This window comes from Pezoporus occidentalis, unplaced genomic scaffold (genome assembly GCF_034315485.1).
Source record: "Pezoporus occidentalis ecotype Australia unplaced genomic scaffold, CSIRO_AGI_Poc_V1 ctg4, whole genome shotgun sequence".
Classification (NCBI taxonomy): Eukaryota; Metazoa; Chordata; class Aves; order Psittaciformes; family Psittacidae; genus Pezoporus; species Pezoporus occidentalis.
Genome location: NW_026915724.1, coordinates 7982593 through 7996268, shown reverse-complemented (window position 1 = coordinate 7996268; position 13676 = coordinate 7982593). Strand labels below are relative to the sequence as shown.

The 13676-nt window shown below is 38.0% G+C and overlaps 1 protein-coding gene across 9 annotated transcripts in view; it reads right to left on the bottom strand.

Moving 5' to 3' along the window:
- Window positions 1-1511: 1511 nt before the first annotated feature.
- NSMAF (neutral sphingomyelinase activation associated factor) overlaps window positions 1512-13676 on the bottom strand; it is a 37524-nt gene continuing 25359 nt past the window's right edge. For 6 of the 9 annotated variants that reach the window (XM_062633327.1, XM_062633330.1, XM_062633331.1 and 3 more), the window contains 12 exons: window positions 12201-12243; window positions 11595-11758; window positions 10643-10751; window positions 9126-9184; window positions 8368-8435; window positions 6718-6785; window positions 6376-6499; window positions 5575-5658; window positions 4418-4568; window positions 3931-4033; window positions 2849-2958; window positions 1512-1871 (listed from right to left, as the gene is read on the bottom strand). In XM_062633327.1, coding sequence (XP_062489311.1) covers window positions 1777-1871; window positions 2849-2958; window positions 3931-4033; window positions 4418-4568; window positions 5575-5658; window positions 6376-6499; window positions 6718-6785; window positions 8368-8435; window positions 9126-9184; window positions 10643-10751; window positions 11595-11758; window positions 12201-12243 — 1178 coding nt within the window. In that variant the 3' untranslated portion in view covers window positions 1512-1776. Of the gene's footprint in view, window positions 1872-2846; window positions 2959-3871; window positions 4034-4417; window positions 4658-5574; window positions 5659-6375; window positions 6500-6717; window positions 6786-8367; window positions 8436-9125; window positions 9185-10638; window positions 10752-11594; window positions 11759-12200; window positions 12244-13676 lie in introns of those variants that run through there. The other 3 variants (XM_062633335.1, XR_009967570.1, XM_062633328.1) reach the window with 3 other exon arrangements.

Below are 13676 nucleotides of genomic sequence, written 5' to 3'. Positions count from 1 at the left end.
ATAAAGCTAAGGTTACTTTAGGCAATGAGGCAGCTGCTTGAGGGCTCTGTTGTGTGAGCATGCTTTACAGCAGCAAGCAAACCTCGGATGCAGGGTCTGGCATCCATCTTTAACCAAAAGAAAGTTAAGGGTATTTTCTGTCTGAGGTAATTCAAGACAGGCTTGTGTTCCTCTGGTTTAGGTCAACAGGAGGCCCCCTCATGACAAAGGAGCACAGCTGTGCCCAAAATCGCCCAAGACAGTTGCAGGCAAGTGTAGAATATGATATTTTTTGCTCTCTTCGCGTACACACAGTTATATTTGGGAAATAAATATAGTAAAAGGTGAAGAAACAGGGCAGCCACCAAACATTGTGCTGCGTGATTAAGACTGGTAACATGCTGGTATGGATTAATCTTTTGCCACATGTGCTTTCACCACACTCATGGATTACATAAAAAGATTCAAGTATTTGCTAAACCAAGGGAGTAATGCAGCTGGAATACCAGTTTGCTTTACCATCATGGCATTGTTACTAAAAATAAAACTCCAGCATAATTAAAAGTTGAGGGAATGAAAAAGCATCCCTCAACCATGAAACGATTGTTTTACAGTTAAAGCCACATTGATGTTAGGTGTCAACCTAGGCAGGATAGCTACAGACAAAAGACTGACTGTAGCTTAAAAGGATGCCTGTCTTGGACACATCATAATACCAGCAGCAGAGAATACCAGGACAGAAATAAATATTGATTTTGGGGCAATGTCAACTGCAGCTGTTTGGTGCTGTAATCAGCCATTAAAAGACTATTTCAGGTCTTTAACTTCAGAACAGCTCTTTGCAGGGAGTCATATCCTGAAGTCCTACAGCGCAAGTAAAGCCCAGTCCAACACTGCTTTATCACTGGGTTAAAACAGAGGATAAACCCACAAGCTACAGCTCTATTTAAACACTGTTGTCTTTAAATTCCATCTCAAAGATGATTTGAGTTGAGAGGCTGCAAACACCAAACAAAGCATGAATGAAGATGCTGAAGATTATTAAGAGAAGGATAGTAATAGAAGTGATGGAAGGCAGTAGTAGTTCAGCTTAAGACTAGCTTCATGCCCGTTATGAGGAAAGATTTACATGTTACATATATATATATATATAACTGTTTTCTGTTAGGGGATCAATTTTATGCTTGGCTTCTTTTCAGGCTAATATAAGAGGAAAAAGCAACGTGAAATATATTCTTATTCTCCTCTATGCCTTTGCAAACACATTTGAAGACTAGACAGTAGACCAGACCCACCACTGCTCAGAGCAACAGCTGCCTTAGTGTTCAAAATAGCATTTACCATCATCTGCATCTTCGCTAGGAAGAAAGGCTGACTACAGAGGAGGTACATACATTGTCATGAGATGTGGCACTAAGCTGCAAGCATTCTTAAAGACTTCTTAATGCAAATGCTGTTTCTCTGAAACTAGTTCAAACAGCTAGCTATGACGCATTCTACGTAATCAAACAATGACTGCAAGTGAAGAGCTCTTTAATTACATAAAAATAGGTCTTTAATTTCACCTCAGATATCATTTTAGACAAGAATTTTCTGTATGGTAAGTCCATGAAAAACAAATGCATACACAACAGAAGTTAAGAGCTCTCAGTGAAGTCACCGTAACATACAAAGTTGTAGTTGAACAAAGCTTCCTATCTGGTTGAACTTCAGCAGCCATCATTGCACACAGTTAAGTTCCTTTAAAAGGTTTTGATTAAAATAAGAGTTCATTTAAATATCTGGAGGGAAAGGCACTTAGTATTGCAGTTTCCAGAATACGATTTGTTTGTCTTCCCCTCCTGTAATAACACTGTTGCACTGTTCATTCATCCACATGGACATTACAGCACCTGGGGAATGAAAACCAACCAAACAAGTAAATCCAAATGCAAATAGAGGCAATACTCAAGATGATGGAACAGGTCTTTTTGAAAGAGTTTAGGATTATCTGATCATTAGTTTGGCTTACACTGAGACTACATATGCTATGAAGAATGTTAGTTGGCTTCTAGGTGGCTGCCTCTATTCACAGTAATGATCGCATGCTACATTGCCTCAGCTGGCTTTGGGTACTTAGAGGGACAATGTCAGTTGCAGTACAGAATGAAGATGGCACACTGGCAAAAAGATTCATGGGGGCAAGGAGAGAAGGTTTTTCTAAAAAGTGGGATTTTTTTTCTCTCCAACAGTTGGCCTTCTCTTTTTAGAAGAATGTTCACATTTTCTAGAATATGCCTAGAAACCCACATCTAATCTAATCTATTCTAATGATTTCTCTAGCTACAGAATGATCTCTATACAGGTCAAGTTCCAGAGTACAAGCTTGTAATAGGGAAGTTTGAAGTAACTGTTCGTTAAGTCAGCCTGAAAAAACAAACTGAATAAAACAGTTTCTCTTTTACACAGCCTGGTTAGTAATGTGCTGAAGACTATACCATACATTTAAGAAGCCTGTAAATCCCCATCCCAAACTATTTTGCGGGTTAACTTAATTTGTTGTTAGACTCTCAGTCCGGATGGACTTCAACAAAGCATACAACAGTGCAGTCTATACTAAGCTTAGGGCTATGAGATAGAAAACTGATAATTTTTGTAATGTTGTATGGATTAGAAAAATCCCAGGTCATTTACCTTTGGCCAGTCTTGTAAAGAGTCATATTCCTGCATTGTTAACAGATTTCCTAGGAGGCTCATGGGACCTACTTTTAGTTCTGGTGTTCCAAATAACACATTAAGAACAGCTCACTGACTGTGCAGATGACTCGCAAAATTTTCAATACTAAGGGATCTTCCATGCAATCTGAGAATAGGAATAATTCAGGCATACCTGTATGTCCTTTGAGTCTTTCAGTAACTTTTCCTCCAAGAAGGTCCCAAATCAGTAATTCACCAGATTGACTTCCTGATAAGATGGTATTTCCATCCCATTTGAAGCACCTGCAAGCAAGTCTGGAATTAATTCACTCCACGCTCTTGCATAATGAGAGCTAAGTATTTCCAAACTGACTAAGCAAAAAAGAATTGAAAATGATGTACCAAACTGAAGGAAACTCTACTGTCTAACACAACCTTTCTGGAAAGGTTATTCCCCAAACTATTTTGAAGAGTCATGACCCAAACTTGCTTCTCTTGACTGCCCTAGACCAAACTACACCTTTCCCTAGCAGAATGATGGAACTTATTCCTGTATTAGAAAGGGACCCAGTCAGCTGTATATGTTTATGGTACGCAAGGGCTCTCATGAACCACCATTTTCACTTGTGTCACTTCATATTCCTGAAACACTCATGCAAAGAGGACTTTCAGGGAAATAACTGAAGAAAAAAAGATTTATATACACATTCATATACATACATAGCTATGTATGCACACACAAAAGGAACCAACAAGTGTACCCCATGTATGGCTGCTATGTTTTTACTTCAGTAACTGAATAAGGGTTCCATCTGTTTACCTGATAAACCATAAAGAACTGGTTTGTGGAAAAAAGTGATCCCTCTTCTTATAATAGTTAATCTTTTCTTAGATTATTGAAACAAAAAGGAAGCGTTGCAACAGATAAATATTTAAAAAAGATCATTGACAGATGAAACAAGCAAGAGAACTGTCTCTGTTAGAAAACTGGAAGCTGCAAACTTAGCTACAGCACCAGTTATCTTTCATGGATGTGAAAGTGGTTAAGAAAAAACATGAGTTATTTACTTAGATACTTGACTGGTTTTGTCCCAGGTTGGAAAGCTTGATCTTAATGCACACAACATGCTAGAATGTCAGCCTTTGCGCTTTAAAAAGCAGTTCAGTAAAACAAAGTTGCCAGTATTACTGTCCCTTCCATTCTGCTATCACCAACCATCAGATATCTCCAGAGCTGGCCATGCAGCTTCACAATCCGCATGTTGTCAGAATTACCTCTGTGGCTCCTCAGTGGTTACAGAAGAGATAACCATTCCAGTCTGTACATCTATTACTTTAAAACAACAGTCTTCTCCTGTGCTTAGTAGATGCCTGCTGTCTGTACAAAAGCAAACAAAAGAAACAAGAATAAAATAGCATGTTTAGACATTCAGTCCTAGTTACCAAAGCAGTCTGTGATAGAGCATGTTGGATGAGGCATTGCCTGACCTAGGTATTTATAGAGACTTAATTTTTAATGTTACCTAAACAAGCAATGATAAACAAAGTTGGTTTAAGTGTTGAGCCCACTGGTTTACAACCTAGTATGGCCTGGTTTACAATTAGTAACTTCTTTGTAATGGAGATGAGTGGAAATCCAAAACATCTCACCATCCCCCTTAAAATAGCAATTCCAACAAGAAGGGTGTATTACATGATATGAGGAACAAAATTCCCTTTGACATTCCCAATGATGCATATTAAAAATTGAAATCCAACATACCAGGACTAAAAGCAGCATCAAACACAGTTCCAGAATGACATGGTAACTGGTGCAACGCTGTTGCTGTAGTAATATCCCAAACATTAATGGTACCTTCTTTGGTTCCAGACACTAGTATAGTATTTGCAGCATTAAGGTTGATTGTATTTACCTAAGAAGTTAAACATCCCATGATTCTCTGTTCTTTCACATGAGCCATCTTGATACAGGTTTTAAACACACATAAAGCAAGCCCATTATCTGCAAGATGGTATTTTGTTCACAAAAAGCTTTTACATTTAATTCTGCAACATCCTTAATTATTATAAATCCTGCCTGTATAAAGTAGAAGATAGGTCTCTTTGATATTATTTTAAAATGCTTTTTCTTTGCAGAATCATAAATAGAAATTACCATTTTTGACTGTTTCTAGTTCCCATGCCCTCCCCATCTAAATGCAAGAATTTGCCCTTAAGGGTGAAATTCTTCTTTACTTTAAAAATATATTCCAGCTGTCAGTAGTTTCCAGTTCCCTTGGGTACAGTTCTTAAATATTATCAGAACTGGTTTAGTATTTGCCTATTATGTGACCTGTTAAAAACCCTAAACATTAATAAGGTTTAAAACACAGTATATTCTAAATATACTACTATAGAATGACATTACAGACTATAAATAAAAGTTAGCAGTTACACATTTATGATTCACTTCACACAATGTGTTTAATATAGTTACAGTGAGATCCACTAATGTATTTTAGAGCATGGTAAAGAACTTTGAGGAATTCTTTTTCATTTGCTTGCCTTTGGCAAATCTACATTAAGAAGAAGCTGTAACAATGCAAATACCTGAAAAACATGAGTCTGTTTCTGAAAACAAAGCAGCAGACAAAAAGTCCCCAGTCCTCCCTTTCTTCCTCTGGAACTTTGTGCTTACAAGCTAAGCCAGACAAATTAAAAAGTCCCCAGGAACAGACCTTGACCAGGGAAGCACAGGACACTGATGCAGGACACATCAGACAAACCCACAAAAAACAAACCAGCCCCCTCCCCTACACACACACTTCCAACAGTACACCCAACCCAATCCTTGTGCTTTAGTACTAGATCTTGACTTTGATTTTATTGAGCAATTAATTTTCATATTTTGAGATACCATATCTCTATCCACATACTTACACTAACTTCATGTTCTAGCTCTGCCAGCACTTCAAAGCGGTGTTTTTTACTGCTCAAGGTCTCTCCAGGAGCACAGTGCCACACCTACAACACAGATATTTCAGTTTGCTCAAGGAAGCATTAGTATAACCCTGGATGAGTTTCTTCAGTACTGAATTCTCACATTACAAGGAGGGCTGCTCATGTGAACTCTCGACCTTGCCTGCGTGGCAGAATGCAGCAACAGCAAATGGCACCTGAACTCATTTACCCTAAACAGAGCCACATACTGAACAGGACTATGCTGATTCCAGAGAGCTTATAGAAGCCTGCTTAGGTACATCACTGCACTGAATGTATACTTACCAAAAAGCCATATACATCCTTTCCTGTCTCTAATTTCCAAATTACCTTTCCACCTAACTGTAGGCATGCTCTTTAGATAGCAAGTTCCTGGTCCACTTATCTGATGAACATAAACTACACAACTGAAACATTTCAGAAGCCTATTCTACTCAGCAAACAAAATCACGAGTCAAGGTCACAGAACACTCCAGTTTCTCCTACAAATACAGTTTGCTTCCAAAACCTCTACATTTAGAGTAAGTTAGAAGAAATGAAATTTAAAGTAACACTTCATCTTTGAAACAGTTGAGATAAAGCTAAATGAAGAAGATAGATATTCTAGAAGCAAACATACTGTGACACTAAGTTATTATTCCAGCACAACAGGTACATCCACTCCAAAGCATTTGGCTGGCTGAATATTATAAAGCATTAGGGATAAACAGTTACTGAAGTACAACAAACCCATATACAAACCTTCACAGTGGAATCCCAAGATGCAGAATATAAACGCCCATCTTGCCAACAGATCTTACTGACTGCATCATCATGTCCCATTAAGATGTCTTGCTGTCTTCCAAATGCAATTGAATAAAAATATCTAGCAGGAGAAGGTTATAAAGGCAGAAAACTTCAGGTTTTTTTTCTAAATAGATGAAAGTAACTTGGCTTCTACAGTTTCTAACAAATCTACTGAAAATCAAGTGGAAATACAGACACTGCATCTTAACAATGAATTTTTGTATCATTATCTAAAACCATAAGCATAACAACCAAGGCATTCAGTGTAATTCAATAAAGTAAGTAGTAAATACACACATATGATTGTCCCATGAAGAACTTATGACAGTGGTATCTCCTGGTAAGATCAGACAAGATGACAAAGCCTGTAAGAAAGAGGAAAGGAAGCAGTGTTCAATCTCTTACCCTAATGCTTCTGGAGAACAGGAAGCATCTTAATCTTCTATACACACAACATACAGGTGATATATGAACACAAGAAAGCCCAACTTTATAGGTTGGACACTGAACAGCAAGAATATTTAACCCCTGGTATATGTACAGGAGGCACTGAAGTTAAGGAATACAGAACTGATGGAGCTCCCTTTTCAAAATGCTGGTATCTCAAGGACATGGTATGTAATTCCTCACTCAGGAGAAAATGGGTCAGCTCTTAATCTTGTAAGGTACTATCAATTCTAGATGCAATCACCTAACAGAAACTAAAATGAAGGTTTCCTTTGATGTTTGTTCTCCATGACAGCTACTTATCAGCTCAGCTCTTTCAAACAACAAGCGTAACTATCTAAATCCTGCATTTCTCAACAAGAACATTCCTTACAGACAGATGCTCAGTTACATTACCATCAATGGAAGCAGCAAGGGAAAAAAAAATAATAAAATCAGCCCAGTGCTTCTACTAGTATCACTACTGGTCGTGTTTTACATCTGTTTTAAAAAAGCCAGTAAGATGCTGGATTGTAAAAAGACTACTCCTTCTGGCATTGCTGCAACAGATCAGCACTAAGACTACAGAGAGGAGAATAACAAAGAAAAGGTATACAAGGCCTCCTCATGAAAAAATGACTTTTGACTTAGGAGTCAAGAGCTCCCTTTTTACAGGCCAAGAAGCAACATACCCTAATTTTGCTTTGACTAAAGCATTAGGAATTGCTGTATCTAGCTTCACCGCCTAGTGTGTGCTATGGCAGGCCATAGGGTCTTGATTCTGCACCTTACCTGGGGACCTGTTAGAAGCCACAGCATGGTCTATGTAGGCAACCCCTTTGCCTTTTTTGTTCCACCCCCCCCAGAGATGAAGATACAGAGAAGGTTGTTATATCTTAGTATCTTGCCTCAATAAAGGATTGTGAACGTGACAACTGGGAGCGAATCCCTATGACCCAGGTCTGCCCACAGCGCTCAAGCACAGAAAATCAAATACAGAATCTCTTTCCAAGGTCTGTTTTAGAAACAGATTAAAAAAAGTTGCTCAGAGCTTGCAGAGATCACTGCTTATTGAGGAAAGACGGCTCAAATTCACCCAGCAGACATTCCACTCTGTGTGGTTGGTTTTCCTCTGCTAGTTGACTCACAGCCTTCAAACGTTTGGAAGCAGCAAGGCAATGCTGTGTGTGAGCACATGGGTGGAATTTAAGGTTGTTCAGAAAGACTCCTCTGCTCATGCCAGACTATTTGTCTACTGCAAGCCCTTTCCTGGATAGCAGGGCAACTCAGAACAGAGCTGACACAGAACTGCAACCATCTAATGCTCCCATGTTTCAAGAATGCACTCTGTCTCCCTGGAGGCCTGACAGAGTCTCAATTCACTCTGCTAAATTATTCATACACAATACAACTGAGTAGGCAGGGGAAGAAAAGAAGCACTGATGTGTACTAAGAGCCATTTCTCCAAGTAGCTTTCAGAAGATTCCCAATGATCTTGTTTTTATTTTGACAGCAGCTTACCATGTTTGAAAAGGACATGCTTCTCTGGATTTTTTTTGATTCCTTAGAAAACATCTTCAAAGTTGAATCTGGAAACAATGGACAAAATAGAAGATAAAAAGACTGGTTTATATTATAGAAGACAGTAATTTTGGTCCTATCTGAATATTCAAATATCTTACTATGAAAAGTATACATAGGTTTCTCATAGTCTTAAACTCTTTATAAAGCTTGTGACTGGAGCCTGGAACTATCCTGTTCTACACCAGCTACAGACAGACTCCCCCATGCCCATCAAACTGTAAGAACACTCCCATACCTGAAAGGAGAAATTACCACCTTCCCAAGCCTAAATATAGATGACATTGAGATCTTTGAGTCTAAGTGATCTAAAACTTAACAAGTTTATGTACTTGAAGTATTATGGGAAAAATACCTTTAACTTAGTTTTTATAATAGGAGACTTTCAAAGTGACAATCCAAAAGCCAAACAGAACTAGCCTTTGCATATGAATACCCTCAAACAGTGAGAAGGAATTGAATATGAAATGAAAACAGAGATCATGCATTTGGCAGAAGATTAGGGCTGCTCTTTTCATGACTGTAAAAACCCCAGTGGTTCCATAAATACCACATTTGACATTGTCTTTGCTGTCAGTGAAGATACTAATGGGATTCAATCTTATCTACATTGCAGAGTTTCATGCTATTTCGTTCACAAAACATTAACCTGCATTTACACTCCAGGGTCTAATAAATATCTTTGCAATAATACTTACCCTGGGATGTAGTGAAAACAGAAGACCCATTGCAAGTGACTGCTATTCCAGTAATTGCCCTGTTTAATACAAGGAAGCTTATAGGTGATTTCATAGGTTTTAAAACTTAACTGTAAATTGACTACAGTTTAAATTTGTTATTTGATCTCTGCAAGGGCTAAGACATTCAAGGTGAGTAAAAGCACTACAGTGGTGTTTTATATAACTAGAGACCAAAATATATCTTGATATGAAAAGTGAAACATCACTACAAGTTCCCCATACTGTTCTGCAAGAACTTCATCCTCATCAGAAAGGACATGCCCAATGAGAGGACAAATAGTTTCACACTGAGTCTTTCCAATTTGGGATTAGCTAAAGAAAGCCGTCAGGAACCTGCCTGCAAGCAGATACTGCATACCTCAAGTGTCAGGAATCAGAACTTGCATGTCTTCTCAACTTTGACAGTGGCAAAATCACTGTAGTCTAGATATTTAGACATATAGCTTATATTAGGGAGTTAGTTGTTAGGAAGCACAGAGAATTCTGCACAGCCAAAATTCTGTTACGCAGACCTACTTCTAGTTTTTCTCAGCAATCTGAAAGCAAAACCCAACAAAATCCACAAAACAAACAAACAAACAAGCTCCCACCAAGCAAACAAAGGATTGGAAACTGAAATTCAGTCTGTTTTCAGGTTCTGGATTTCCCTAACCCTAACAACCTGGTACCAGAGGCCCTTTCTCACTACAAGTATTACCTTGTTTTCTGGACAAGAGAATGTTTCTTTTCTATATTGTTTACAGACAAGAAAGTAGTTGCACTCAAAGCAGTAAGAAATCCTCCTACTAGTTCAGCCACCAGCACAAGGGATGGGGCCAAAGGAAAATCTTCTTTAAAATATAGCTGTTGTTCATTGTTAGGTATTTTCAAAGTTCACCTGAAGTGCCCTTGCTGACTCAAGACTCCCAAGGAAACCATCACAACAGTAGTTTGATACCTGGATTAACTGAAAGCCTATAGCTGGAGACTTTGCAAGCTGCTCATACAGCAGCAGCTTAAGGTGTACAGTACTTGAACTTAAGTTGTTTATCCTTAAAAAAACAAATGGAATGAGTAAGTTAGGTCCTCCTGGGGTTATAAAAATATAAATGGAGGCAGGGCGGTTGAAACTAAATGATCTGAAGGTCCTTTCCAACTCAAACCATCCTATGATTCAATGAAATTTACCTGGCTGCTGCTATCACAGTTTTAGAGAAGGGTAATCGGTATCTGCTTCAGCTACTAAAATGATATGGAACTTAGCTCTAGATCTGTATAAGGAACAACAACAACAAACACAAGCTGACAAATACCTTTTCTGGATTGATAACCCAGCATATACTCAGAATCATCTTGTATAATCAAATCAATGAGCTGTCTCACAAAGAAATGTATTTACCTTAAGACCTAACCCATCATTCAGATTGACATGCAGATACTTCCCCTGCCCCAAAACTAAATGGAACAATTTTGACTGTGAAAAAAATAGTACCTACTCTTTGTGAATTTTATATTGCTCATCTAATTTTAGTTTGGCAATGTTGTTCCAAGCAAGTGTTATACTTTCTTCTGTCAAATCTTCAAATGATTCTTCATTTGGAGAAACTGCAATACAATGCCACAATAAAGCTCCATCACAAATAGAAAAAGATTGACTTCAAATAATTAGGTAGCTGAAGTTGCAGACAAAGATGAAAGCACAGAAATCATGGAGAGATCCAGGAATAAGAATTTTTAGCTAAAGTAGAAAGTGACAAGTTTACCAACTTTTTGTCAGATTTCTTCCTGAATGCATAGGCTTACACTGTCAAATATATGTTGGTTTGGGGTTTGTTTTTTTTTTTCCAAAACAGGGCTTTTAAACCGGAAACTTGAGGGAATACATTTCCAAAATGGAAAAAACCCAAACCAACCAACAAACCCTCAAACCAAACAAAAAACTCCCACCAAACAAAAATACCAAACCAAAAAACCCATAGGCTTTAAGTCACAGAAAAGGAACAAAATTTAGGTGCTTAATATAAGTTCTTAGGGTTTATTTAGACCAAGCCAATCGATCACCCTAAAGACACCCCTGTTTAAAAACTGAGCAAATCTTTACATCATTTGGAATGCCTGCAGATATGGTCATTGAAGCTGTTGTCATATCAGCTTGATTTTAAAATGTCATAAAAAAGCAGGGATGACAGCCCTCCCATGGCTTCAAAAGCAGAGGTTGAACAGCCCCACAGGAGATCACAGGGACAGAAAGCAAAAGGCAGGACAATGCCTGTATTTCCAAATACAAAATTGGTCTTGCCAGTTTAACAATTAGTTCATGGATTTATTTTGAGTTGGCTTACTGGGAAAGTGTCCAAGAGTTGTATAACAAGATCCTGTGGGAGAAAGATACAGAACTTGTCAAAATTACAAATCCATTACACTGCCAGTTTATCTGTAGACATTTACCTGGAGACTCAGTTATGGAAACATTGTGACTAGATGTTCCAGCCAAGCTTTTCAACTTCGGCATTATCCTTCGAGGATGAGGAATTGTAAACAACTGTTTCGGTGTCTGTCCAAACTCCAAGATTTGTGTCAGCAGAGCTACTTTTTCGTTGGGATCCATAATACTTTCCAAAAACAAGATACTTAATTAAGCCAAATAGGCAAGTACTTTTTCTTCCTTTCTTCCCCTGAAAGCATGGGCCTGCCTGTACAGTTAACTACAGCAGTATAGGCCATCGCAGTTCTTACAAAACTGATTTACCACAGATGTGCAGAACTGTCAGAAGGCAGCTTCATAATTTTGCTAATGTACGACAACATGCTCATCAACTAAAAATATAAAGCAATTTTACAAAAGCCAGATTGAAGAAGTTTTCAAGTAACAATCTTTCAACACATGATAAAACCAAGAACCCAATGCTGGTTTTCTGCATACCTGGGAGTATGAAATGGAAGAGCTACACCATTCACGTTCAAAGTACTTTTACAGCCACCAGAGAATCTGGAGGGATACTGAGAAATTCAGCTAACTGCTTTAACAAAACCATTCAGATTCTTTTTAATTACCTGTTTAAATCCACTCCTCCTTCATAAGTTAATGGGTGAAACACTGGGGGGAAAAGAAAGTTTATTTGTACTATGTAGCTATACAAGGACATTTTCTTGCATACATACTATAAAAAAAAGCTGTATGTTTTACGCAACTCGGTTATATTTAAGCAACTAAGTTATTTCAGCAGGCTACAGAATCTGAGATCTTGCGCTTTAATCCTGGGTTTCTTACCTGAAGAAAGTTTAGGATTTCTAAGAGACTCAGAGTTTCAGAATAAGTCAGTCCTTTCATAAAGGAAGAATTACTTACTTAGGCTTCATTAAATACCCGCCACCCAATAAGGAAAAAAAAAAAGCACAGTTGCATTAACTGGATATTCTCAAGTGTCCTCAATTTATTATGCTAAAAAAAAAATCCATGTTGCAGCAGAAGCAGCACACTGTGCATAAAATGGGCTCCCGTTTGAGAGGTAAAAATATAGGTGCCATAATTTAAATGCTCGTTTACCATATTCAAAGCCTCTGGCACATTGTAATTGACACTTATGGTCACAGCATGAGTGGATGCCAAACCCTGCAAGCCTAAAATACAATTTAAGAACATGTCGGGAAGCATATTAAAAAATCCTCAACAAACCAAACCCAAGAAAACAAACAAACAAAAAACCCACCACAAAATAAATCACATTATCTTACCCAGGAAGTAGAAAGCATTAACTACTGCAATGAAGAGTTGCCTATTCCTTCTCTCCCCACTGCTGTAGGAAAGTTGTTTTCAAACTTCTAACTTCAAAAGTGCAGACTACCTCAACATTGTCTGTTACTTCCAATCCATCAAAAACATCAAGGCTTCTGGAATAAATACCCTAAAAATCTGACTAATCTTCCTTTACCTTTTCCTTACTGGGTAGTAACACACATAGCTAAATATCAGACTGCTGAATAACTTAATCATTGTTATTACTGTTAGGTCTAGATAAATTAACGCATCCATGTAGCAATCACCCCTTTTGTAAGCATTCACAACAATTACATACATGCCCAGAATAAGATCGCAAGCAGTAAAGCTTTCAACATATACAGTAAGAAGTATGTATACTACTGCAGTTGTATATATGTACACAAGGACAAACTTAGTCACTTACATGATTTTTTTTTTCTTTACATTCTTGCTCCTAGAGAGCTTTAGCCCATTGGCCCCTTCTTTCACTTGCCAATTCTCTCTCAGAAGGAGAGGAAAAAATTGCATTGAAATTCTCACACTGCAATTACAGTACAGGAAAGTTAAATACGTCTTTGTGTAGAAACCCTACAGGCTCCCATTTTTAATTGGGAAACAGCAATTCCACACTACATTGCCACACCATGCAGTGCGATCAAATAACAGCAGTGCTGCAGACCCTTCTGACCTACCATAAAATAGAACAGTTAGGGTTGAAAATGACCTAAAGATCATCTAGTTCCAACCCCCCTGCCATGGGGGTTGTAGGC